The following is a 24,490-nucleotide window of genomic DNA, read 5'->3' as shown; positions in this document are numbered from 1 at the left end:
AGCCAATGGGACCTGGGGTGGGTTAGAAGGGGGTGGTCAGTAGGTCAGAGAGGTTCTCCTGCCCCTCTGCTCTGCCCTGGGGAGACCACACCTGGAATATTGTGTCCAGTTCTGGGCCCCTCAGTTCCAGAAGGACAGGGAACTGCTGGAGAGGGTCCACCATAGGGCAACGAAGATGATTAAGGGAGTGGAGCATCTCCCTTATGAAGAAAGGAAGAGGGAGCTGGGGCTCTTTAGTTTGGAGACTAAGGGGGTCCTCATTAATGTTTATAAATATATAATGGGTGAGTGCCATGAGGATGGAGCCAGGCTCTTCTCGGTGGCAAACAATGATAGGACAAGGGGTAATGGGATCAAGCTGGAACACAAGAGGTTCCGCTCAAATTTGAGAAAAAACTTCTTCTCAGTGAGGGTGACAGAGCCTGGCCCAGGCTGCCCAGGGGGGTTGTGGAGTCTCCTTCTCTGGAGACATTCAAAACCCGCCTGGACATGTTCCTGTGTGACCTCACCTGGGCGTTCCTGCTCCAGCAGGGGTATTGGACTGGATGATCTTTTGAGGTCCCTTCCAATCCCAAACATACTGTGATACTGTGATACTGTGAAGAGAGATCTGGGGGCCACCAGCGCCTTGGAAATCCCTAAACTGGGAGTTACTGGGGCGTGGGACACGAGCTGTGGGAACACAGGAATTGTTGGCTTTGGCCACCGTCTTCCCTCGCCTTCTGGTCAGGATGAACGTTGTGGGAAAGCCGGTGGGCTGTGTGAATATTTGTTTGAGCCATTGCAGCTGTTCTCTGTTTTCTGTGTTCTTACATGGATTATCTGTAAAACTGATCATCCCATTCCCCACCCCTTCTTCAAAGTGTTTAGGAACCCGGCAGATGAGTCCAGATATCCCGTCTGGAATCCCTCTCCCTTGCAGAAACCCTTCGTTTGTGTCGGCTCTTTGCTTCCCATCTTTTAGCTGTGAAAGGACTTCCTCTCTTACCCTTTGATGGCTCCGTTTCTGTAAAAACCTTCAGCTGAAAGCTCCTTTAAAAGTCCCAATGGCTTTGTTTTTTGTTCTCCTACCCTTTCACAGAGCTGGGAACCCGGGTCTGGTCTCAGGGAGTCCGGTAACCAGCCGAAGTCCCTGCTCTGTGTTGGTGCAGCCAGAGCCTTAATTCCTTTGCCGCCTTTTGAAACAGTCTGGCTCGTGGCCTCCTCCTTCACACGGTTTGTCCGCAGAGCCCCGTTTGGCGGCACAGACGGCGGCAAAAAGGGACTTCACAGGCCGGGGAGAGCCTGGAGATGTTCCTACCTGCGAGCTCTCCATAGTGCTGCATTTATACGCCAGCGAATGTGCCGTTTTCAGACCACCTTTTGTCTGCGCTGTCGCGTTTCTCTCTCTCTAGCGCTTCCCTTCCAGCTCCTTCAGGAGCCACAGAGCCCTAAATGCCTTGGAAATGGAATGTAAAATCCTCTCCTTTGCTCTTTGCAGCGGGAAGAGGACCAAAACCACATGTCAAGTACAGCTGCGCCTCTCAAAACACCTCTTGTCCTTCTTAATGTATTCCTTCTCACATTTCAGGACTTGTTACCGCGCAAAGGCAGCGAGAATTTCGCTGTTAAAACTGCTGCCCCTTCCCTCCCATCTGCTTCACGCTTATTTGCAGGATTTACAATGCAGCAAACCTTGTAAGGATTGCATAGCGGAGCCATATGGCGTCCATAGGTAACAATGCTGCTTACAATTAAGCTCCTCTGCTATGTCAGACCAGTGAGTAAAAAGCAATTCATGTCTGAGAGTAGGAAAAAACAAAGCAAAACAGGACTGAGCAAATCAAAACAATTAATGTTGCGGTGATTGAGCTAATTCCCAAGTGCGTGGCAGGGAAGATTGAGTAAAATCGCCGGACTTCTTGATGTGAGCACGTGGAAAATGATCTTTAGAGAGAAGATGCTTTGATTTATTAATACCTCCTTTGATTATCTGCTTCTGGCGCCTGAGACGTCTGCGTTACTTATCACTGAGCTTCCCGGGATATTCCCGTCCTTTCGGGTTTTAACACACAAATCAAATTTCACCCCAGCAAAAGGAGCGTGCCAAAGTGGGAGGCTTTTCTTGGCTTCAAATCACTCTGTTGTTGCTGACAGAATAGCTAAATGCTTCAGTAATGCTGCGAAACATAAAAGATCCTCCGTGCTTGGAGGCCGAGGAAGGTTAATAAGAGCAGATGTTGGGCCAAGTTAATGGCCGGGTAAGAAAAGGAATGGGGCAAGTTGTCCCTCGAGCTCAGCTTGTGTTCGGGGGATAAATTCATGGCAAAAAGCAGCTGGAAGGAATAATGGATGAGCTGAACCAGGTGCCGGATTTCTCTGAAGAAATGCAAGAAGCCAGGCTTTGAAAAGGATGGCGAAGCCAGCGGCTGTTCTCCTGCCATTGTCACCGCTATTCAACCGTGTCACCCGCCGTAACCCCGGGCCTCAGCCCTCTGCCGTTATCAGAAAAACTCGGGGAAAACGGGTTTCTATCGGCCGTGTTAGCAATAACATCTGACTTCTTTATTTTCCCCAGCTTGTCTACGCTTTGCAAACAAGCAGCGACCACCGGAGCTGGTTGTGCACAACTCCTGATGTCAAATATCCCTGCATGCGGTTGAGTTTGGACCCGCTCTTCCCGCCTTTTGGCAGCGGTTGGGTATTACACAGAACCTCGCCGTCTCCTCGGGGTCTGGTTCAGAAATGCAGAAGGTAAAATAGCCAAGGAGTTTTGGCTTCCGTGGTCCCATCTCCTTTATTAGCTTGGCCGTGGTTGGGGAAAGCGCTGCTGGTGAAGCAGAGTCCTGCGGGTATTTACAGAGCTTCTAGTCCGTGATTCCCCGAGGCTGTGGATTTACCAGGGAAAATACATGTGAATGTGGATGGCTGAGAGGCGGGACGCCCGAGCACAGAGAGCCCGGAGCTGCCTTTAAAAGGCACCTAAAAAGAAAACAAGGCAGAAGAGCATCAGTGCGTCCGGCTCCCCTTTACCTCCTCGTCATGCTGCCTGCGTGAAGCCACATTCACATGGCAGGGTGGCGTTAGTTCCACATCTGGGTATTGGTGAACAGGTTTTATGTGGGACTGATACGACTGGGACAGAAGAAATCCAAGGTAAATAGAAAAAAAGAGATCGGAAGGGAAATGTTGTTTATTCTTTCATTTTTCAAATCTTGCTTTTTGCCTTTTCGCATATGGGTATACATATCTATCCCCCTGTGTATGAAGCAGCTATTAAAAACGTAGGAGAAAATGGTAAAGAATTACCCTTCTGTCATTCTTTGGGTAAGACGAAGCTCATAAACATGTTTTGCAGAGACAAGGGCTCTGGCAGAGCCGGCCTGACATTTCTGATGAGACAAGAGCAGCAGGATCACTGAGCGTGAGGCTGGAGGGACCCGCAGAGGTCGTGTGGGTAGAGCAGCACCTGCCACCAGGCAAAATCAGCTCAGCTTAAACCTTTCTGGACAGATGTCTGTCCAACCTGTTCTTAGGAACCCTCAGCGCCGATGACTCCGCACCCTCTCCTGCCATTTCTTTCTGACGCCTCATTATTCCTATTCTAGGCGCTTGCTGTTAATGTCAAACCTGAGTGTCCTTTGCTACAGTGGCTTGTTTGCTGATTGCCCGTGGCTGCAAAGGATAATTTCCTGCATTCATAAAGCAAGAAAAACATTTAAAACCAGAGTTTTGATTCGATTTTCAGGTCACCTTTAAAATTCACTGTATTATTTTGGAGCGAGACGCGTGCTGGTTCTCCACGAGGGGTCTCCCGGCCTTTTCCAGCAGAGACTGAAAAATTCCCTGGGAAACGTGCTGAAACTGGCAGGGATCCGGTAGCAAAGTTATCTCAGCAGGGATCCGCTGGGACCCTGGGGATGCAGAATGGGATCTGAGCAGGCAAATGCTCTTTCTCCTCTCCCCAGTGCAGGTGTTGGGCTCTAAAGCCACCGCTCACTGCCAGATCCCCTGCCATTCCCGTTGCCGCCATCCCCTCATCCTTCACGCTTCTTACCCTTTGCCCATTTTGGGGATTTTTGCTCGTTTTGCCCCATTCTCCTCCCCGTGCCTCTCTGATCACGGTATCACAGTATGTTTGGGATTGGAAGGGACCTCAAAAGATCACCCAGTCCAATCCCCCTGCTGGAGCAGGAACACCCAGATGAGGTCACACAGAAACATGTCCAGGCGGGTTTTGAATGTCTCCAGAGAAGGAGACTCCACAACCTCCCTGGGCAGCCTGGGCCAGGCTCTGCCACCCTCACTGAGAAGAAGTTTTTTCTCAAATTTAAGCGGAACCTTTTGTGTTCCAGCTTGATCCCATTACCCCTTGTCCTATCATTGTTTGCCACCGAGAAGAGCCTGGCTCCATCCTCATGGCACTCACCCTTTATATATTTATAAACATTAATAAGGTCCCCCCTTAGTCTCCTCTTCTCCAAACTAAAGAGACCCAGCTCCCTCTTCCTTTCTTCATAAGGGAGATGCTCCACTCCCTTAATCATCTTCGTTGCCCTCGCTGGACCCTCTCCAGCAGTATCCTGTCCTTCTGGAACTGAGGGGCCCAGAACTGGACACAATATTCCAGATGTGGTCTCACCAGGGCGGAGTAGAGGGGACGGAGGACCTCTCTCGATCTACTAAGCACCCCCCTTCTAATACACCCCAGGTACCATTGGCTTCCTGGCCACAAGGGCCCAGTGCTGGCTCATGGTCACCCTGCTGTCCCCAGGGCTCCCAGGTCCCTTTCCCCTACACTGCTCTCCAACAGGTCATTCCCCAACTTACACTGGAACCTGGGGTTGTTCCTGCCCAGATTCAGGACTCTACACCTGCTCTTGTTAAATTTCATTAGGTTATTCCCCGCCCAGCTCTCCAGCCTGTCCAGGTCCCGCTGGATGGCAGCACAGCCTTCTGACGTGTCAGCCACTCCTCCCAGCTTAGTGTCATCAGCAAACTTGCTGATAGTCACTCTATTCCCTCGTCCAAATCGTTAATGAATATATTGAACAATATTGGCCCCAGTACTGACCCCTGAGGCACTCCACTAGATACTGGCCTCCCCATGTGCAGCGCTCCCTTCTCCTCCCAGCTTTGCTCTCCCACGGCTCCTTTGTTCCTGCCCTCTCCTATTTCTACCCATCTCACCTACAGCAAACTCTCGGCAGCCTGAGGACGACATGACCAACGTCAGAGGTTCGTCTCTGCACTCCACGTCTGCCTGGGTCACCATGCAGAGCTCAGAGCGCAGGGGAATCTCCCCATCGGCTCCCGGACCCTTCCCGAAACCTCCTCTTTTCCAGCTTCTGCACAAAACCCCAGCAAGTTTGATCCACCTTGTGCTACACCCCACGGTCTGCCACGGCCACCAGGACTGTGTGGCTGCTTCTTTATACTCTTGATTGTCCCCATCTGCCGTCTCTTCCCTCGCCGTTAAACTCTGAGCTCTCTGAAGCAAGAACCGTATTTTCATGCTGTGTTTTTGCAGCAGCTGGCAGAAGATCTTCACTCAAGACCGATATTCCTCGGTCATTTTACAGAATGACTTCTAATTCATTTAATAAATGCAAATTGTATATGTAGATCTGAGCGATATTCTCTCGTGTCTCCTCTCCTCTTTCTTGTGGTTTCCCCTGAACCTTGTCCCATGGGCTGCACCTTCCACAAAGCACCACGGCCCAAACTGGACCCAGTCTTGTAAAACCTGATCCAACCATTGTGCTGCCCAATGTCTGAGGTGGCTTTAACTGGTTTTCTAAGCACGAGGATGACGTTCAGAAAATCCCTCGTCAACCTGTGTACACTGTTTGTTATTACTTATTGCAGCTGACGCTCGGCGGAGAGCACAGTATCTAATTTATTGTGCTAGGCATCTGCTTGCAGTTGACATTTTTAAAGGCCGGTTTAAAAAAACACAAGAAAAACAAACCGTGAACCCCTTGAATCTTCATCCTCCTTTGTGAGCTGCCTTCCTCCTTCCCTGGGTCCGGACCAACACTCCCCAGCTCATTCTCCTCCTGCTGGTGGAGTCTTTTCTCCTTCCTCTTAACGACGCTCGCTATTTCCATCTCAATTTGTGCCTTGGCTTTTCTGACGTTTCCCCACATGCTTATGCTACTCTTACAACCCTCCTTAGTAATTTGACCTAGTTCCCACTTTGTGTAAACTCTGTTTTCCCTCGAGCCTGAGGTCAGCGAGGAGCCCGCGCCGTAGCCAAGCTGCTTCCTACAACGTTTCCTATTGGGATGGGTGTTGTTTGCACCGTTTCTTTGAAGAACTGCCCGTTTCCTTCAATCCTTTTGCTTTTAAACGTGCCGCTCATGAGATCCCACTTACCAGTTCCCCCAGTGCCTTGGGGTCTTTTGTCTTTATTGCCCTTTTTCTTCAGGAGGGTTGTGGTCTTGGTCACCCCATACTCAATCTTGGCCAACTTCACCTCCCGCCTTGGCGTTTTCAGCCGGTCTCTGGTGGCTCGTGGCCATGGCTGCCTGCGCCCTGCTCTCTCCCAGCAGGACCAGTTAACCCAGCACAAACCAGTGGCCGACAGGGGCTGCCGCGTTCAGAGCCGTTCCCAGGCCCTGCTGTTCTTTCCCACACTGAGCACTTAACAGTTTATGGAGCTAAGAGGATTTTGGTTTTCCCCTCTCTTTAAATCCAGCGCAGAGTCAGTTTAATGCTGGATCCGCTCCCTGTTACTGTGACACTGAGAATAACGGTGTAATTGGTACTTCCCATCGCTAAATACCGAGATCCCAATGCTTTCTGGCTACGCAAACGCCAGGTAAGGGCTCCTACACCCCAGAGGCAGCCCAGCAATAGCAGGAAGATCTGGGTGTTGGCAAAGATGCCCCCACAGTGACCTACAGGACATTTCATAGAATCCCAAGACGTCAGTGGCTGGAAGGGCCCTGGAAAGCTCATCCAGTGCAATCCCCCATGGAGCAGGAACACCCAGATGAGGTTACACAGGAAGGTGTCCAGGCGGGTTGGAATGTCTGCACAGAAGGAGACTCCACAACCCCCCTGGGCAGCCTGGGCCAGGCTCTGCCACCCTCACCCCCAACAAGTTGCTTCTCAAATTTAAGTGGAACCTCCTGTGTTCCAGTTTGCACCCATTGCCCCTTGTCCTGTCACTGGTTGTCACCAGAAGAGCCTGGCTCCATCCTCCTGACACTGCCCCTTTCCATCTTGATCCCCAGGAATGAGTCCCCCCTCAGTCTCCTCTTGTCCAGCTCCAGAGCCCCAGCTCCCTCAGCCTTTCCTCACACGGGAGATGCTCCACTCCCTCCAGCATCTTGGTGGCTGCGCTGGACTCTCTCCAGCAGTTCCCTGTCCTGCTGGAGCTGAGGGGCCACAGCTGGACACAATATTCCAGGTGTGGTCTCCCCAGGGCAGAGCAGAGGGGCAGGAGAACCTCTCTGACCTACTGACCACCCCCTTCTAACCCACCCCAGGTACCATTGGCTTCCTGGCCACAAGGGCCCAGTGCTGGCTCATGGTCACCCTGCTGTCCCCAGGACCCCCAGGTCCCTTTCCCCTACACTGCTCTCTAATAGGTCATTCCCCAACTTACACTGGAACCTGGGGTTGTTCCTGCCCAGATTCAAGACTCTACACTTGCCCTTGTTATATTTCATTAATTTCTCCCCACCCAGCTCTCCAGCCTGTCCAGGTCTCTGATGGCAGCACAGCTTCCAATGTCACCACTCCTCCCAGCTTGGTGTCACCAGCAAACTTGCTGACAGTCACTCTATTCCCTCATCCAAGTCATTGATGAATATATTGAATAGTACTGGTCCCAGCACTGCCCCCTGAGACACTGCACTAGATACAGGCCCCCAATGTGCCCCACCGCCCGCCTTTGTGTCACTGGAAAGCCCCCTGAGCTCCCTGTGCAGCTCCTGTGCTGGGATCACAGAATCACAGAACAGTTTGTGTTGAAAGGACCTTCCCAGCCCCCAGTGCCCCCCTGCCATGACAGGGACATCGTCACCAGCTCAGGGTGCTCAGAGCCCGTCCAGCCTGGCCTGGGATGTCTCAGGGATGGCTCATCCACCACCTCTCTGGGTACCTGGGCCAGGCTCTCACCACCCTCAGGGGCAGCAATTGCTTCTTTATACTTAGTCTAAATCTCCTCTGGTGCTGGAGGGGACATGGGCACCGAGATTCCACCCCAGATAAATCCACAGCTTCGAAAGCTCTTGGCAGCTCGGGGAGGAGCAGCCAAACCCCGCGTCCTGGAGCCACATCCTGAGCTGGGGCTCGGCTGGTGAACCGAGACCCGGCTGGTTTTGTCCCAGGCAGCCGGAGCCCATCACGGGGAAGAAAAGGCTCCTTGTCTCGGGGTCGCGGCTCTAATCCCGTTCTGCGTCTGCGGGAGAAAAGAGGACGGCGGAGCGAGGACAGCGCCGCTGCCGCTGCCAATTCCCGGCCCTGCGCGCCGCGTCCCGCGCCAGCCCTGCCCGGCCACAAAAGGCTGCATCCCCTCCCAGCAAACTAACCAAGCATTTAAATTTAATAGCTGTCGGCAACCTCGCCGTTTCAAAGTGATTAGGCATTTAATTAGAGCCCATGTCTTGCTTTGCTGGCTGGGAGGCAAATTCCTCCGTAGGGCCCGTGAAATCTGCGCCGGTGACCGGCACGGCGCATGGCAGATGCTCTTTGCCATCCCCATGTCAGACGAGGTGCTGATGGGGAGCCCGGCCCTTCAAGTGACCCCGTTTGTCCCCTCCATCCCCATGCACCCGCGCCTGCAAACCGCGCTCCTCCCTGCTCCGGTGCTCCGGCAAAGCCAGAGCAGGAGGAGAGCCCGCGGGCTGGGGACGTGCCATTGCCCGGGGAAACTGAGGCACGCCGAGGGACGCCGGCCTCAGAGCAAGGTGGGGAGCGGAGGTTGTGTCTTCATTCAGGAAATGGGAGGTGAGTAGGTCCAAAGTGGGGGGAGAGCAAGGAGGGGAATGACGGGGGTCAGACTGATACCCAGAGCAGAGGGACAGGGGGACAATGCCCCCCCTGCTCTCTTAACATGTGTATTATGAACAGGAGCATCCTTAGACCTGCTTAAATCCGTGTGACCCAATTCTGCCCTGAATCCCGATAAGTCCCTACAGCCCGTGCGGGTGAGCAGCTGTAGCCGAGCGAGCCGGGTGAGGATGACAGGGTGACCCCCATTCCCGCGGCTCCTCCTCGGGTGTCCCCATGCTGCCCTTAAACCAGGGGGTGACACCCAGGAGTGAGGCCCCAGCTCTGATCACTGAGTCCAACCATAACCCACCCCAGCACTGCCCCACGTCCTGAGAACCTCATGTCCATCTGTCCAGCCCTCCAGGGATGGTGACTCCAGCACTGCCCTGGGCAGCCTGTTCAATGCCCCACAGCCCTTTGGGGAAGAAATTGTTCCCAGATCCAACCTCAACCTCCCCTGGCACGACTTGAGGCCGTTTCCTCTCATGCTAAATGGCTGGTGAAGGATCGAGCAACCCCAGGTGCCACCTTGTCCTCCTGGGAGGTTCCAGGGCAGAACTGGGATGGATGGGCTGTGCCAGGATGATGGGGATGGTTGGGATGTACCAGAATGGTTGGGATGTGCTGGGATGGTTGGGATGTACTGGGATGATGGGATGTGCCAGGATGTGCTGGGATGGTTGAGATGGTTGGGGTGTGCCGGGATGGATGGGATGTGCTGGGATGGTTGGGATGTGCTGGGATGGTTGGGATGGATGGGATATGCCAGGGTGTGCTGGGATGGGCGGGATGGTTGGGATGTGCTGGGATGGTTGGAATGGATGGGATATGCCAGGATGTGCTGGGATGGTCGGGATGTGCTAGAATGGTTGGGATGTACCGGAATGGTTGGGATGTGCTGGGATGTGCTGGGATGGTTGGGATTGGGATGTTCTGGGATGGATGGGATGGATGTGATGTGCTGGGATGGTTGGGATGGTTGGGATTGGGATGTTCTGGGATGGATGGGAGGATGGGATGTGCTGGGATGGTTGGGATGGTTGAGATGGTCGGGATGTGTTGGGATGGATGTGATATACCGGAATGGACGGTCTGTGCCGTACTGGCAGCATGATGGATGGTTTCAACTGGGATGAGGTTTCTGTCTGGTCACGAGACTGGTGCTACACCAGCTGCTCCTTCCCGCAAAGGAGATTTTCTTCTCTCCCGCAGACAACGTCTGGCTGAGCCCTCAGGACCATCAGGAAGGATCCTGGTGAGGAGCAGATGGCTTCCAGACCCGCCTTTCAGCTGCACATTCACCGGCTGGATCCCCATCCCAGCCCGTGTCCCCCCATCCCCACGCTGCCCCTTCCCTCCTCTTCCTCACCACGTTTCTCACCCACAACCCCATGTCATTCCCACTCCCCTCCAACACCCCATAACCACAATAGCTTTTATTGCTGTGTCTGGTGGTTTACCCACGGTTTTACCCGTTGTGCAGCTCCGTGCTGGAAGGGGAACGGCTGGAACCAAAGCCCCAACGGTGCAGTTGGCTGCTCACTGTTCTTTGCATGAGCCCCCAGAATCATTTGCCAGCTCCCGTTGCCACCGCCCATGTTTAACTTGCAACAAGTGAGCTGAGAATGAATTATTCAGCAGCTTGTGGAAAGCATTGGGAAGGTCTAAAACACACTGAGCTGTGGGTTCAGCTCCTACCTGCCCTGGGGAGATCGCTGGCTGCGTCCCTTACACATGGCACGCTGAATATCGTAATTGATACTGATTAATTGCTTCGTTTCCTCTCTCCCAAGGAGCTTTGAGTTTTGGGTCATGGGTGAATCCATATCTGGAAGAAATTGGTTTCTGTGGGAAGCGAGATGGAGTCACAGCTGGCGGGGACTGGTGGGAACACCAGGGTTCCCTGGGGACAGCCCGCCACCCATGCTTTGTCCCCAGGGTGGGGTGACAGCAATTGGGGGGGCGGATTCTGATTTACACCGGTCAGCGTCACCAGAGCTGCCAGCACAGAAACGAGGAGCTGGGGGGTGACACCGGGGGATTCCGGCTGCATGGTGGGGATGGGGACAGTGGGGTCAGGGATGCAGCCAGGCACCCATCCCAGGGTGTCCCACCTGCACCTGAGCATGTCCGGGGTGGCATCACCCCGCAGGGTCCCCAGACCGCTGGGACACGCACCCCTGGCTCGGCAAACCCAGGGAGGGGGGACCTGGCAGCTGTCACCCCCCGGGTGCCACCCACACGGGCCCTGGGGAGCAGGGCCGAACCCGCCGCGTGTCGGGAGATCGCAGGCACCGGCAAGAGCCTTCGCTTTAAAAAAAAACCAAAACTTTATTTCAAGATCTTCCTTTTTTTTTTTTTTTTTTTCTTTTTTTTTGGTGGGTTTTAACTTGTATTTCAAAAAAAGTGGGGTAAAAGTACAAAAAAAGTCAGTTGCGGAACAGCAAAGGTTTAGAAATCACAGCGCTGAACTACCCCAAGCGACAGACACGGAGCACGAGCCGAACACCCCACGACACGACGCGCCAGAGGCCGTTCCCAGCCTTCGGCTTGGCATGGTTATGATTATCTTTTCCTTTTTCCTCTGTACAAAACACACCAAAGCATGCAAAACAAACGAAAAAAGAGCTACGGGACGGGGAGGAGACGGGAGATTTGTACAGCTGGGTCCCTCCCTCCTTTTATTCCCCCCTTTGTCCCCCCCCAGCTCACGTCAGGTTGTTCTGCAGGCAGTTCTGCTCCCCCCCGTCCTGCTCCCCTTTGTCGTGCTTGGGCGACGTGGCGCTGTGGATGTTGAAGGGCTCCTCGTCCTTCAGGCAGGATTTCAGGGAGTCCTGCAGCTTGTGGGGAGCGCTGGGGTCGTCCTGCCGGGAGAGACGGGGGGTCAGGAGGTGACCGTGCCGACGGGGACACCGTGCAATGCGGGGGGGTGACGCAGCAGGGATGGTGCTGATGTCCCCGCTGTCACCCCAGCACCGCGACGTGGGCTCTGCCTCCTTGTGGGCAGCAGATAAAGCTCCCAAAGGCACGGGGGGAGCGTGGGGCTCGGCATGGCGGGCACGGTGGGTGGCAGGGTCTGACCTGCCTGTGGTGACGCGCCGGTGTCCCCCCCCTCCATGGGTTCCCCACCTTGGGGTGCATCCAGCACCCAAAGCCGCTCACTGACAGCACCCAAGAGCCGCGCTGGGTGTGGGCGCCATCCCACCCGTCACCACTCCATCCGTCCCCACTGTCCCCCCGCCACCCAGTTCCTCAACTCATCATCCCCGCACCAATTAGCAACTCCCTGAGCTTGGCAGGAGGCCCGAGGGGGTGGGTTTATTGTGTTTTTTAGCGTACAGCTGGCCCTGGCGTGCCCGATCTGCCGGCGGCAAAGCCGGGGGTGCCTCTTCCCGACATCCCCCCGCGGCTGCCGGGAGCGGCTGCCCCCTGAGTTTGTCCCAGTCCATGGGGAGATCAGCCCCCCGGCACCGGGGCCAAGCTCCGGCTGCGGTGGGTAATTCTGTGCCCAGACAGTCCTGGTGTCACCGTTGGTGCTGGTGGGGCAAGATGAGCCCTGGTGCAGGGGGCTGCGAGTGTGGGATGGCGGTGAGTGTCCCGCCGGCATCATCACAGTGCCAGAATGGTGCCTACGGTGCCAGAATGGTGCTCCCGGTGCCACGTGGCGGGTGGTGGATGGATGGATGGATGGGTGGATAGGTGGATGGATGGATGGGTGGATGGATGGACGGAAGGATGGATGAATGGATGGATAGATGGGTGGATGGGTGGGTGGATGGATGGATGGAGACACCCAAGTGCCATCTCATATGGGGATGGGAAACCTCCATCTTCAGGGCAGTGACCCCAGCTGGTCGGGGCTCACACCATGGACTCCACGGCAAACCCCGCGGGACAGACACCACTGCCAGGGCACCAAGCTGCATCACCGTGTGTCCCCAAAAACCCCTTTCGCGGGGGTGTTGACCCCTCTGTCCCCTCCACGTCCTCGTTGTGCTGCATCCCAGGCACCATGTGCTGCTGTGGGACCGAGCCCTGGACGGGGGACGGGTCAGGACCCGGCGGGACGCCGGGGAGCAGCACCGAATCCATCCCAAGGTTCCTCCTCTCGGCAGTGGGGAGCGAGCGGCCCGGGAGCCTCCTGCCACGGTGGCCGGGCTGAGCGGCAGCGGCTACGGCTGCTAAAGGCGGTCGAAAAGACGGGGAAAAACCGGTGGTGGGGTAAGGCAAAGGCTAGAGGGACCTACGCTCCTCCTCCGGCTCCGCCAAGCCCTTGGCTTCTCTCTGTGTCAATTTGAAAGACAAGGAGGTTGGATGGGCAGCACCGGGGGGACACAGGTGACCACATCCTGACCACGCCAGCAGCATCCCGGAGCGTTTCATCCTCCAGCATCACCGGCCATCGTCCGCCGGTCCTGCTCCGGTGATGCCACAGCCGGGGAGCATCATCTGCCGGAGCCACATGGCACCGGCTGTCCCCTCCCTGGAAATGCCAGCACGGCCGCCCCTGCCACCCACACATGGAGCCAAAGCCACCGGGTGACTCTGATGGTGGTTCCTCAGGGTCAGGAGGGGACAGGGCAGGGGAACAGTGGGGTGACACCAACCCCCTGCCTGGTAGTCAGGGAAGGACATGGCACAGCAGGATACGGCACAGTGGGACCCAACAGAGCGGTGGCCTCGGTGGGACAGGGTCAGGAGAGTGAGAGGGGACCCAGAGCTGACACCATCACCCAGGTGATGCCCGGACCACAGGTTGGGGGGACAGACACGACATTACAGGACAGAGGGACAAGGGTGAGACAGCAAGCAGGAGGAGGGGACAGTGCCATGGAGCCGCCTTACGTTTGGGTGGGAGCCCTCGGCGATGGTGGAGAGGGAGAAGTTGTCGTTGTGCAGCTCGGACGGGGTGCGGTATCTGCCGGGGGAGAGCAGAGTGCGGCGGTGAGACCGGGGACACCACCGAGAACCCCGCGTCCCGGGGGGCGTTTTGGGGTGAACCCAGCGCTGGGGGGTTCCAGCCTCTCAGTGCTGGAGGTCTGGGGGCTAAATGTCCTCAGGGATGGAGACATAGAGCTAAATACACCCAAATCTGGGGTTTTGGGGCTAAATGCCCCCAGCTCTGGGGGTCTGGGCCTAAATGTCCCCAGGGATGGAGGTTTGGGGCTAAATGCCCCAGATTTAAGGTTTGGGGACTAAATGCCCCAGATCGGGGGATTTAGGGGCTAAATGTCCCCAGCTCTGTGTGTTCGCAGCTAAATATCCCAAAGGATGGAGATTTGGGGCTAAATGCCTGAGATCTGGGGGTTTTCGGGGGCTAATTTCCCCAAGATTTAGGGTTTGAGGGGACAAATATCCTTAGCTCTAGGGATAGGTCCCCAAGGATAGAGGTTTGGGGACTAAATGCTCCAGATCTGGAGATTTAGGGGCTAAATGTCTCCAGCTCTGGGGGTTTGGGGCAAAACGTCCCTAGGGATGGAGGTTTGGGGCTAAATGCCCTAGATCTGGGGTTTTGGGGGCTAAATGCCCCCAGACCAGGGGAGGTGGGACTAAATAACCCCAGCTATGGGGTTTGGGGGCTGAATGTCTCTGGGGATGGAGATTTTGGGGGCTAAACATCCCAGCTATGGCATTTTAGGAGGCTAAATGTTCCATATCTGGTGGTTTGGGGTTAAATGCCCCCAGATCTGGGCTTTGGGGGCTGAGTGTCCCCAGAGATGGTGATTTTGGGGGCTGAACGCCCCAGTTCTGGCCCGTGCAGGCAGGAGATTGGCGCGGGCAGGAGCTGCAGGGCCAGACCCACGGGCTGGCACGGAGCTTCGCTGCTAATTACATTTGGCACTTCCACAGACTAATTAACAGCTCATTAGGGACCCAGGCTGGGAGGCTTTCTCCTCCCCAGCTCCAGGGAGATGGGCAGCGATTGCTGGGGCACCGGGTGACCCCAACCTTCCCCTGTCACCCCCTCAGCCCTGGCCCTGCGTGGGGACAATGTCTGGTGGCCCCTGGGCAGTGTGGCGAGCCCAGCCGGTGGCCCCAGCTCCCAGTGCAGAAGATTAACTGGTGCCAGTCAGGAGCAGCTTTAAAGGATTAACGGCGGAGCGGGAGCCACAAGCCACGTCCCCATCTCCGGGAGCTTTCCCACCCACCGCCACCTTGTCCCCGTCACACCGGGGGTCTCGATGACACCGCACAGGGACGGGAGCCGCATCCAGCCCAGCGTCACCGCCAGGAGCAGGGGCCCCCCGAACCGCTGTGGCTATGGGTGCTTGGAGACAGTTTTAGGGGTGCCAGCCCTGTCCCGGTGCCACTCACTTGGTCTTGCGCAGTTTGCTGTTCTCCGTCTTGAGCAGGTAGAGCTTCTTGGCGAAGAAGACAGTAAGCATGAAGAGCAGGAGCACCACGAGGGCGGCCGAGCCCACGGCCACGCACAGCACCTGGAAGTCGGTGACGATGGCCTCGCAGCGTGTCCCCTTGTGCCACGTGTAGTCCTGCGTGTTGCACCTGCAAGACGAGACCGTTTATGGACCTCCCGCCCCAAAAATGTGTCCCCATCCCACAGAGAATCCCTAGAGGACATTGGCATCTGTAGCTGGGGAGATTATGGGGAGATGAGATTAATGGGTGACCCCCCAAACACTGGGGCTGAGCGAGATGGGTGACAGAGGGTGATGCCGTGGGGTTGGGGTCCCCCCAGGTGATGCTTATCGCCCACATCCATGACTTCCAGCCCCACTCAGCCCCGGGGAGTGGGGTGACCGGTTTAGGGGGGGACACCCTGTCACACTGCACACCGGTGTCCCCGTGCCGGCGGGCTCAGCGCCAGGCGGGCAGTGCATGCCGAGCCGTACGGCACAGCCGGTGCCGGCCCTCCCCGGGCACAATCTGCCGTGGCCGATTAGCGCGGCAGCCCCGGAGCTTCGGCTGCGCGGCCCTGACCTAATTCCTGCCCAGCCGGCACTCAGGGGGCAGGGAAAGCCCCTCTGTGTCCCCGTGGGATGGGGCTGCAGGGGAAATGGGACCTGGACGGGAGGCACGGGGGATGGAGAGACTGGGAACGGGGTGCCGGGGAATAGAGAGAGAGACTGGGAATGGGGTGTATGGGGATGGAGAGATGGGCAACAGGGTGCATAAGGATGGAGAGCACAGGGATGGGCTGTATGGGGATGAAGAGCCCAGAGATAGAGTGCACGGGGATGGAGAGGCCAGAGAAGAGGTACACATTGATGAAGAGTCCAGAAATGGGGTGCAGAGAGATGGAGGGTCTGGGGATAAGCTATCCAAGGGATGGGGAGTCCGAAGATGCAGTGCACAGGGATGGAGAGCCTGGAGATGGGCTTCAGGGGATGGAGCAGAGATGGGGATGAAGAGGCCAGAGATGGGGTTCACAGGGATGGAAAGCCCAGGGATGGGGTGCAGGTGGATGGAGAATCCAGAGATGGGGTTCAGGGGAATGGAGAACCCAGGGATGGGGTGCATAAGGACAGAGAGATTTGAGTTGGGGATGCAGGGGGATGAAGAGCCCAGAAATGGGGTGCAGAGGGATGGTGAGTCTGGAGATAGGGTGCATGGGGAGTAAAAAGCCCAGAGATGGGGTGCAGGGGATAGAGAGGCCCGAGATGGGTGCAGGGGGGTGAGGAGTCCAAATATGGGTGCAGGGGGATTGAGAGCCAAGGGATGGGGTGGAGGGCATGGAAAACCTAGGGAGGGGGTCCAGGGGATGGAGAGCCCAGAGATGGGATACACAAGGATGGAGAACCCCAGGAAGGGGTACATGAGGATGGAGAGCCCAGGGACAGGATACATAAGGATGCAGAGTCCAGGGATGGGGTACACGAGGATAGAGAGCCCAGAGATGGGGTACATGAGGATGGAGAGCCCAGGGATGGAGTACACGAGGATGGAGAACCCGGGGGTGGGATACATGAGGATAGAGAGCCCAGGGACAGGATACATGAGGATGGAGAGCCCAGGGATGGGATACAGGAGGATGGAGAGCCCAGGGACGGGGTACACGAGGATGGAGGACCCAGAGATGGGATACACAAGGATGAAGAGCCCAGAGATGGGGTACACGAGGATGGAGACCCCCGTCCTGTGCCCCCACGTCCCCCAGGCCGGGGTCCCCGTCCCTTACCGGCAGAAGGCCCCGTGGCTCTCCACCAGGTAGCACTGGCCACCGTTGTGGCAGTAGCTGGGGACGAGGTCGCAGAGGGAGCGGCAGGAGCTGTTGTGCCGCACGTACCCGCTCGGGCACTCGCTGCCGTTCTCGGGCTGGCCCCGCTCCCCTGGCCGCGGCCGCGCCGTGGGGCTGCCCCCCATGACGCCAGGGGGCTGCGGCGGGGCCATGTCGCGGCGGCCGGTGGGTCGGGGGTCCCGCGGTGGCGGCTGGGCGCCGGGCACGGCCGCAGTGGGCAGCCGGTAGCCGTTCTCGTCCTCCAGCCCCCCATCTTCCTCCTCCTCCTCTTCCTCCTCATCCTCATCCAGCTCATCTTCCTCATCCCCATCGGCATAGAAGGAGGTGGTGGGGTAGAAATCGGCTTCGTCGAAGGGCGTGAAGTCGTCGTAGAGCTCATGGAGGGCCCACGGCGTGGCCGCCTCCTCCGGCTCCCGCCGGCGCGCCGAGCCGGCTGCCCCCTGGCTGCCCCCAGGGAACCCCCCGAGCCCCTCGCCCCCCTCGAACAGGTCGTAGTAGTCGACGTCGATGATTTCTGAGCCCGTCCGATCGGCGGGCGGCTCGGCCGGGCCCGTGGCGGCCGTGATGGGCTCCTCCAGCCAGGTCAGATCTGTGCGGCCACGAGCCCCTTGCGCCGGGGCCGGGCTGGATGGGGCCCCCCAGAGCTCCGGGGGACGCCCCAAGTCCCCGGGCATGGAGCTGGGGTCCCCCGGCACGGGGGTGTGCGGGGCCGAGCCCCCGGCCGCCAGCAGCAGGTCAGATTCGGCTGAGTCGGTGTTGAGCCGCCGGCCAGGGGGGCTCGGTGGGGCAGCCGTGAGCCCCCCAAAGCCCCCCGGGCTGGGCAGGGAGGCCGGCGTGGGCCGCTCGCCGCTGCCCGGCTCCTCGGGGCTGCCCAGCGCCACCGCCACCGTCCCCCCGTCACCGGGCCAGGTCACCGCGGCCCCGCCGTCCTCTGCTGAGCCGGGCTTGGGGGGCACAGCGCTGGCGTCGCCCTCCCCGGCGCACCCCGCGCAGCCCTCGGGCACGGCCGGGTCCGTGGTGGTGGCCGTGCCCCCCCCGGGGGGCTCTAGCTGGGGTCCAGTGTGGGGTTCACCTCTCGCTGGGGCCCCCCCGGGGCCAGTGCCATTGTTGGGGCCCCCCGGGGGGTCTCTGCTCGCCGGGTCCCATGGCGGGGGGCTGCTCTCCAGGGAGCCCCCCCAGGCTCTGCCCTCGGCCTCGCTGGCGTTTCGGGGCGGCCACTCAGACGCTGGAGGGGACAAGGAGAGAAAGGTGTGTCAGAGGTGACCCCCCAGCACCCCACGGAGGCCGCGCAGGCCTGGGGGGGCCCAGCGGGTCCCCAACAGCTCGACCTTGTACCCACCAGCACCACAAGAAGCCGTTTTGGGGGGGGGGGTGGCGCTGCACCCCATGTCTGTTACAGCCTCTACCAGGGATTGAAGGGGGGAACCCCGCAGCTGCCCCCAGCTCCGTGGGTCCCCCCACACCTGCAACTGCTCCCATTATCACCCCAAAACGCTGCAACACCCCCATGGTGACACTGCCCCCCAAGCCAAGCTGCCTTTCCCCTGTTGCAAGGGGGATGCAGCCCCTGCAAGGGGATCCGGCCCCCCCACCAATGAGATCCAGCCCCCCTCTGGTACCTGCAGATGTACCCCAAACACAACGGGATCCAGACCCCTGCAAGGGACCTGCCCCCCGCCCCGAGAAGATCCAGCTCCTTGCAATGGAAGCTAACCCCCCCAATCAATCCAGCTCCTCTGCAAGGGGATCCAGCCCCCTGCAATGGAATCCTGCCCCCTACAAGGGGATCCAGCCCTCTCTAGCTCCTGCATATGCACCCCCCGCAGCCACAAGAGGATCCGGCCCCTCCTCAGCCTCCTGACAGTGCCCCCCCGTGCATAAAGGGGTTCCAGCCCCTGCAACGCGATCCGGCCCCCGCCCCGGCAAGGGGATCCAGCCCCCTTACTAGGGGATCCCGCCCTCCTCAAGCTCCTGCAGATGCACCCCCCACACATAATGGGATCCAGCCCCCGGCAAGGGGATCCACCCCCCTGCAACAGGATCGACCCACCCCCCCACGCCTCAAGGAGCTCCAGGTCCTTGTAACGGGATCCAGCCCCTCCCAGGGGGATTCAGCCCCCGGCAAGGTGATCCAAACCCAGCAAGGGGATCCAGCTCTCTCACAAGGTGATCCAGCCCCCTCCCAAGGGGATCCAGCCCCTCTTCCAAGAGGATCTAGCCCATACAAGGATCCAGCCCCCTCCCAAGGAGATCCAGCCCCGGCAAGGGGATCCAGCCCCAGCAAGAGGATCCAGCCCCAGCAAGGATCCAGCCCCCTCACAAGGAGATCCAGCCCCGGCAAGGGGATCCAGCCCCAGCAAGAGGATCCAGCCCCAGCAAGGGGATCCAGCCCCCTCCCAAGGAGATCCAGCCCCAGCAAGGGGATCCAGCCCCCTCCCAAGGAGATCCAGCCCCAGCAAGGGGATCCAGCCCCCTCCCAAGGGATCCCCGGTTCCTGCAGAGGAATGCAGATGCAGCCCCTGCCCGGGACCGCGCACCCCCCGGCGATCCGGCCTCCGCCCCCCCCGCCCTCCTACAGGTGCCTGCGGCAGGATCGGGCCCCCCCGCGCCCCCCGCCGCGGGATCCGGCCCCATCCCGGGGTGCAGCCCCCCCCGGCCCCCCCCGTACCGAGAGCTCCGAGCGGCAGCAGCAGCGCCAGGGCCAGGGCGGCGCGGGGCCGGGCAGCCGCGGGGGCCATGGCGACATGGAGGGACCCGCAGGGACCGGGGGACCCGCGGCTCCGCCAGCGGGGCCGGCACCGGCAGCGGCTCCGCCCGCGCCCCCGCCGCCTCCCGCCGCTCCGCGCCGATCCGCTCCGCGCCGCTCCGCTCCGCGCCGGGGGGGCCGGGCCGGGCCGGGCTGGGGGCGGCGGCTGCACCGGCTCCGCCCGCGGGAACGGGGACCCCGCGGGAGCCTCGGCCGGGACCGCGGGACACGGCGACGGGGGCCCCCGGAACGGTGTCACCGGGGACCCCGACACGGACTGCGGCGGGGACACCGCACAGCATCCCCCCGGCATCGGCACCCCGCGCTGAGCCCCGAACTGCTCCGGCATGGGGGCATCGCTGCCCCGGGACCCCTCCTTGACCCCCAAACTGCTCCGGCATGGGGGCATCGCTGCACCGGGACCCCTCCCTGACCCCCAAACTGCTCCGGCATGGGGGCATCCCTGCACCGGGACCCCTCCCTGACCCCCAAACTGCTCCGGCATGGGGGCATCCCTGCACCGGGACCCCTCCCTGACCCCCAAACTGCTCCGGCATGGGGGCATCCCTGCACCGGGACCCCTCCCTGACCCCCAAACTGCTCCGGCATGGGGGCATCGCTGCCCCGGGACCCCTCCCTGACCCCCAAACTGCTCCGGCATGGGGGCATCCCTGCACCAGGACCCCTCCCTGACCCCCAAACTGCTCCGGCATGGGGGCATCCCTGCAGTGGGACCCCCAGCACCAGGATCCTCCCTGAAGCCGCCCAAAACTGCTCCTGCATGGGGTGCATTGCTGCACCAGGACCCCCCAGCACCGGGATCCCCCCCTGACTCCCCAAACTGCTCCTTGCACCGGGACCCCCCAACACCCGGATCCCTTCCTAACCCACCCACCAAAACTGCTCCTGCATGAGGGGGAGGATCCCTGCAACGAGACTCCTAGCAGCAGGGTCCCTCCCTGACCCCCCCAAACTGCTCCTGCATAGGGAGCATCCCTGCACCAGGACCCCCCAGCTCTGGGATCCTTCTCTGACCCCCCCAGAAACTGCCCCTCTATGGCGGGACATCACTGCACGGGGACGCCCCAGCACCAGCATCCCACCCTGACCCCCCCAAAACCGCCCCTGCATGGGGGGGCATCCCTGCACCAGGACCCCCCACCATCGAGATCCTTCCCTGACACCCCAAACTGCTCCTTGCACCAGGATCCCCAGCACACCACCCCCCCGCACCAGGATTCTTCATGGACCCCCCCAACCAATGTGCTGCAACCCTGCACCAGGACCCTCCAGCACTGCCATCCCCCGGTGATCCCCCCAAAACTGCCCCAGTGTGGGGGAGGTCACCCCTGCACCAACATCACGACACCCCCCGGCATCCCCAGCCGTCACTGGGTTTCCTCATCCACCCCCCCAAAAACTGCTCCTCCAGCACCCCCACAAGCACCAGGACCTATCACTGATCCCCCAAACTGCTCCTGCATGGGGGGCACCCCTGCACTAGGACACCCCCAAACTGCTCCCCCTGCACTCCCACCAGCACCGAGACACCTTCCACCCCCCCAGGTGTGTTTGCATGGCGGAGACATCCCTGCATCAGCGCCAGGACCCCCCCAGCATCCTCAATCAGTGCAGGGGGACCCCCACCCTGCACCCCCCCCATGCAGCAGTGGGGTGAGGGCAGAGCCCCAAACCGTGGGGTGAAGCCATTGCTGGGGGGCTCAGAGGGGCTGTGAATGGGGCAGGGGCTGCGGCCACTCAGACCCCCGCAAGGGGACCCAGAGCAGGGACCCCAGGGCTGTGGTGCCGCTTCCCAGTGCCAAAGTGGCCCAGGTGCCACCACGGCCTCTGTCACCTGTGACCTGGGCCCTGACAGGCGGGGGTGCAGGTGGGGGGCACAGGTGCCACCACCCCCCGGGGGACACGCAGCCCATCACCCCTGAACCCCACCTGTGCAGGGGACATGGTGGCTGCACTGGGGACAACCAGACATGTGGGGACACCCCGAACTGCAGCGGGGGGCTCAGCCCGGGTCTGTGCAGCTGCACCATGTCCCCGCCCCCCCCAGCCAGCCGGGGCTGCCCAAGGTGACGGGGACACCACGCAGGGACATGCCAGCCATGGCTGCTCCTGCATCCCGCACGGGGAAGGATGCTCGGGGACATGGGGGACAGCGGGTGCTCCCAAAGGAGCCCATTTTGGTGCCTCCCAACCCACATCAGCTCAGCCACAACCCCCCATCCACCGTGCACCCTGTGTCACCCCATCCCACGCAGGGTTGGGGGGACAGTGGGGCCGGGGGTCCTGCATCCCCCCAGCAGCCGTGTCTGGCCGGGCTCCCCGCACCGGGAACAAGCCGCGCTTGTCCCTGCTCAAAGGGGGATTGAAGGGGCTGCACCTGCTTAATATTCCCGGCGCTTCCACCCCTGGCCGCGTTTCCAAGGGGACCGGCTGAGGGGCCACAGGGACAGCCGGGGGGACACGGCTGGGACAGCCGGGAAAGGGTGGGAAGGGGCACCGGGGTCCCACACGCTGCCTGGGGCTGGGGGTCCCTCCAGTGCATCCCCATCCCTGAGAGGGTGGGGTACAGCAGGTGGGACCCTGGGGACAGGGAGATGGAGCCCGGGCGGTGACACCCACCCTGCACCCACCACCCACCCCCAGCACGGGACAGGATGCTGGGACACGAGGGCCCAAGGTCTTTGTGGTCAAATTGTTGGTGCTCGTCAAGCCCAGGGGAGCTGCCAGCACCCACAGTCACTCCTGACACCCACTGGGGTCACCTGGGCCACCCCCTGCCCGACCAGGTTGGGCCTGGGACATCTCCACCAGTCCCTGGGGTGTCCTGGAGCTCCAGCTCCTCTCTGGTGGTGTTGGTGGCTCTGGCCCATGTCACCTCGCAGCCAAGAGCATCACCCCCCTCCCAGCCCTGCCACCGAGGGGACACCCGCCTGGGCCACATCAACCAGGGTCCCCTCGGGTATTGACACCCCGAAAGCTGCAGCCATCACCCCGCAGGGTGCTGAGCACCGCAGGGATGGGGGACCCCAGGATCCACGGGGGACATGCAGGGGACAAAGCCTTAACGCATCAAATTCCGACACTGGGCTTAAATTCAGGCGCAGCCCCAGGCAGGTGTCGGAGCCGTCTGCGGCTGGCACCGCCTCTCCCACACACCTCGGGTTTGTCTTTGTCAGCGGCAGCAGCAGAGGGTTGGACAAGGGGTGGCCGGACAGACAGACAGACAGACGGTGACAGCTCTTCAGGCTCGCAGGAGAACTCCGGTGGCAGAACCGGCTGCTGCTGCCGGGAGCGCGTTTTCCTGGGGGAGTTACTCAAAATACTTAAAGTTAATTAAAAGACTGAAATGCAGCCACGCCGACAACTCCTTTGGGGCATTTCTGGAGGAAATCAGTGTGAGCTCCGTCCGTCTGTCTGTCCCGTGGAGCTGGGAGGGATCTCACCCCAAAGCTCTTCTCTGCGCGGTCCAGCGCTGGTCTCGGAGCTCACTCATGGGTCTGGCCCTGCCTTGGGGTCCCCAAACCCCACTTTGCTTTGCTTTGCTGCCCCCAGCCCTGCCCTGCCCCATGGGGAGCCCTCAGCTCTGCCCCACATCCCAGCAGCCCCACAGCGGCCCCTGCCCCCGCGTACGATGTCCCCACGGACGAGGACCCACACGGGGACCATGGTGGGGACAGCCTGTTTGCCCCACCACCTGCTGCCTGGCGTCCTCCCTCCTTGTCCGAGAACCAGAGATGCCCAAACCACTAATTTTCCAGTTTTTTCAATTAACAAAGTGCAAAGAAATCCCATCTTCAGGAAACGCTGAATGGCGGATGGGGCTGAGGTCGCTGTTTGTGCCCAGGCCTCGGACACGCCAGCTCTTCCCTCTCTCACAGCATCCCCGCAGCGAGTCTGAGCCCAGGGTCAAGCTCGGCTCAGCCAGGCGGGGTTTAAGCGGGACGGCTTTGCCCTCGATTGGGGCTGGCACGGTACGGGGCACGGCTCGAAGGTGATGAGCCCCGATGTGACACCGAGAGCTGGAGGGATGCTGCCCGCTTGAGCCGTGAGACTTGAAAATCATCCTCACAAAATCCCCCACAAAAACACCCCAAACACCTCCGGGGGAACAAATTCACCCACCGAAGCGCTCCTGACACAGAGCTGAGGCGAAAATCGCTGTAATTCAAAGCTGGCAGAGCAGGAGCGATGCTGAGGAGGAGGATGGCGGCAGCGTCGGGTGGACGTGGATCCGCAACCTCCGCCTGCTCCACGGTGCGGAGCCCTCCGGACCCTCCATGGCCTCTGGCCAGGGGGATAAACAAGCCGATAAAGTCCCAAACCAGGGCGCTGGTGCGTTTGGGCCCATCATTCGGTGCCGTGGAGGCAGAGCTGGGCCAGGGATGAGGCAGAGCCCCCGGATCCTGCTTTGGAGCCACGTTCCTCCGCGGCTGCAGAGGGAAAAGGCGGGAGAGGTTTAACACTCACACACCACAGCTCTGAGCTGCAAAAAGTGACAAAGCACCTGAGTAAAACGGGCCCCAAATGGAGCTGCACCCCGG

The 24,490-nt window shown here is 59.9% G+C and overlaps 1 protein-coding gene and 1 long non-coding RNA gene across 9 annotated transcripts; one reads left to right on the top strand and one right to left on the bottom strand.

The window, feature by feature from the left end:
* Positions 1-7,673: 7,673 nt before the first annotated feature.
* On the top strand, positions 7,674-10,754 carry LOC135578779 (uncharacterized). Of its 4 annotated transcripts, none has more exons than XR_010470859.1 (3): positions 7,995-8,940; positions 9,064-9,167; positions 9,301-10,754. It is a non-coding gene; the product is annotated as an uncharacterized LOC135578779 (long non-coding RNA). The 4 variants fall into 4 exon arrangements; XR_010470860.1 differs by having other exon boundaries at positions 8,000-8,940; positions 9,064-9,506; positions 10,198-10,754; XR_010470858.1 differs by having other exon boundaries at positions 8,024-8,940; positions 9,342-10,754.
* Positions 10,755-11,291: 537 nt separating this feature from the next.
* On the bottom strand, positions 11,292-20,079 carry CSPG5 (chondroitin sulfate proteoglycan 5). 5 transcript variants are annotated; one of them, XM_065054955.1, is made up of 5 exons: positions 19,851-20,079; positions 17,123-18,407; positions 15,301-15,489; positions 13,831-13,903; positions 11,292-11,849 (listed from the first exon to the last, which is right to left on the bottom strand). In XM_065054955.1, exons 1-5 carry the CDS (start codon positions 19,918-19,920, stop codon positions 11,694-11,696), a joined length of 1,773 nt encoding a protein of 590 aa, XP_064911027.1. In that variant the 5' UTR covers positions 19,921-20,079; the 3' UTR covers positions 11,292-11,693. The 5 variants fall into 5 exon arrangements, with proteins under 5 accessions (XP_064911027.1, XP_064911031.1, XP_064911029.1 ...); XM_065054959.1 differs by lacking the exon at positions 19,851-20,079 and adding an exon at positions 18,522-18,716; XM_065054957.1 differs by lacking the exon at positions 11,292-11,849 and adding an exon at positions 12,278-13,269.
* Positions 20,080-24,490: the final 4,411 nt, after the last annotated feature.

Source organism: Columba livia, chromosome 2 (genome assembly GCF_036013475.1).
Source record: "Columba livia isolate bColLiv1 breed racing homer chromosome 2, bColLiv1.pat.W.v2, whole genome shotgun sequence".
Classification (NCBI taxonomy): domain Eukaryota; kingdom Metazoa; phylum Chordata; class Aves; order Columbiformes; family Columbidae; genus Columba; species Columba livia.
This window is presented reverse-complemented; position numbering and strand designations above follow the sequence as displayed.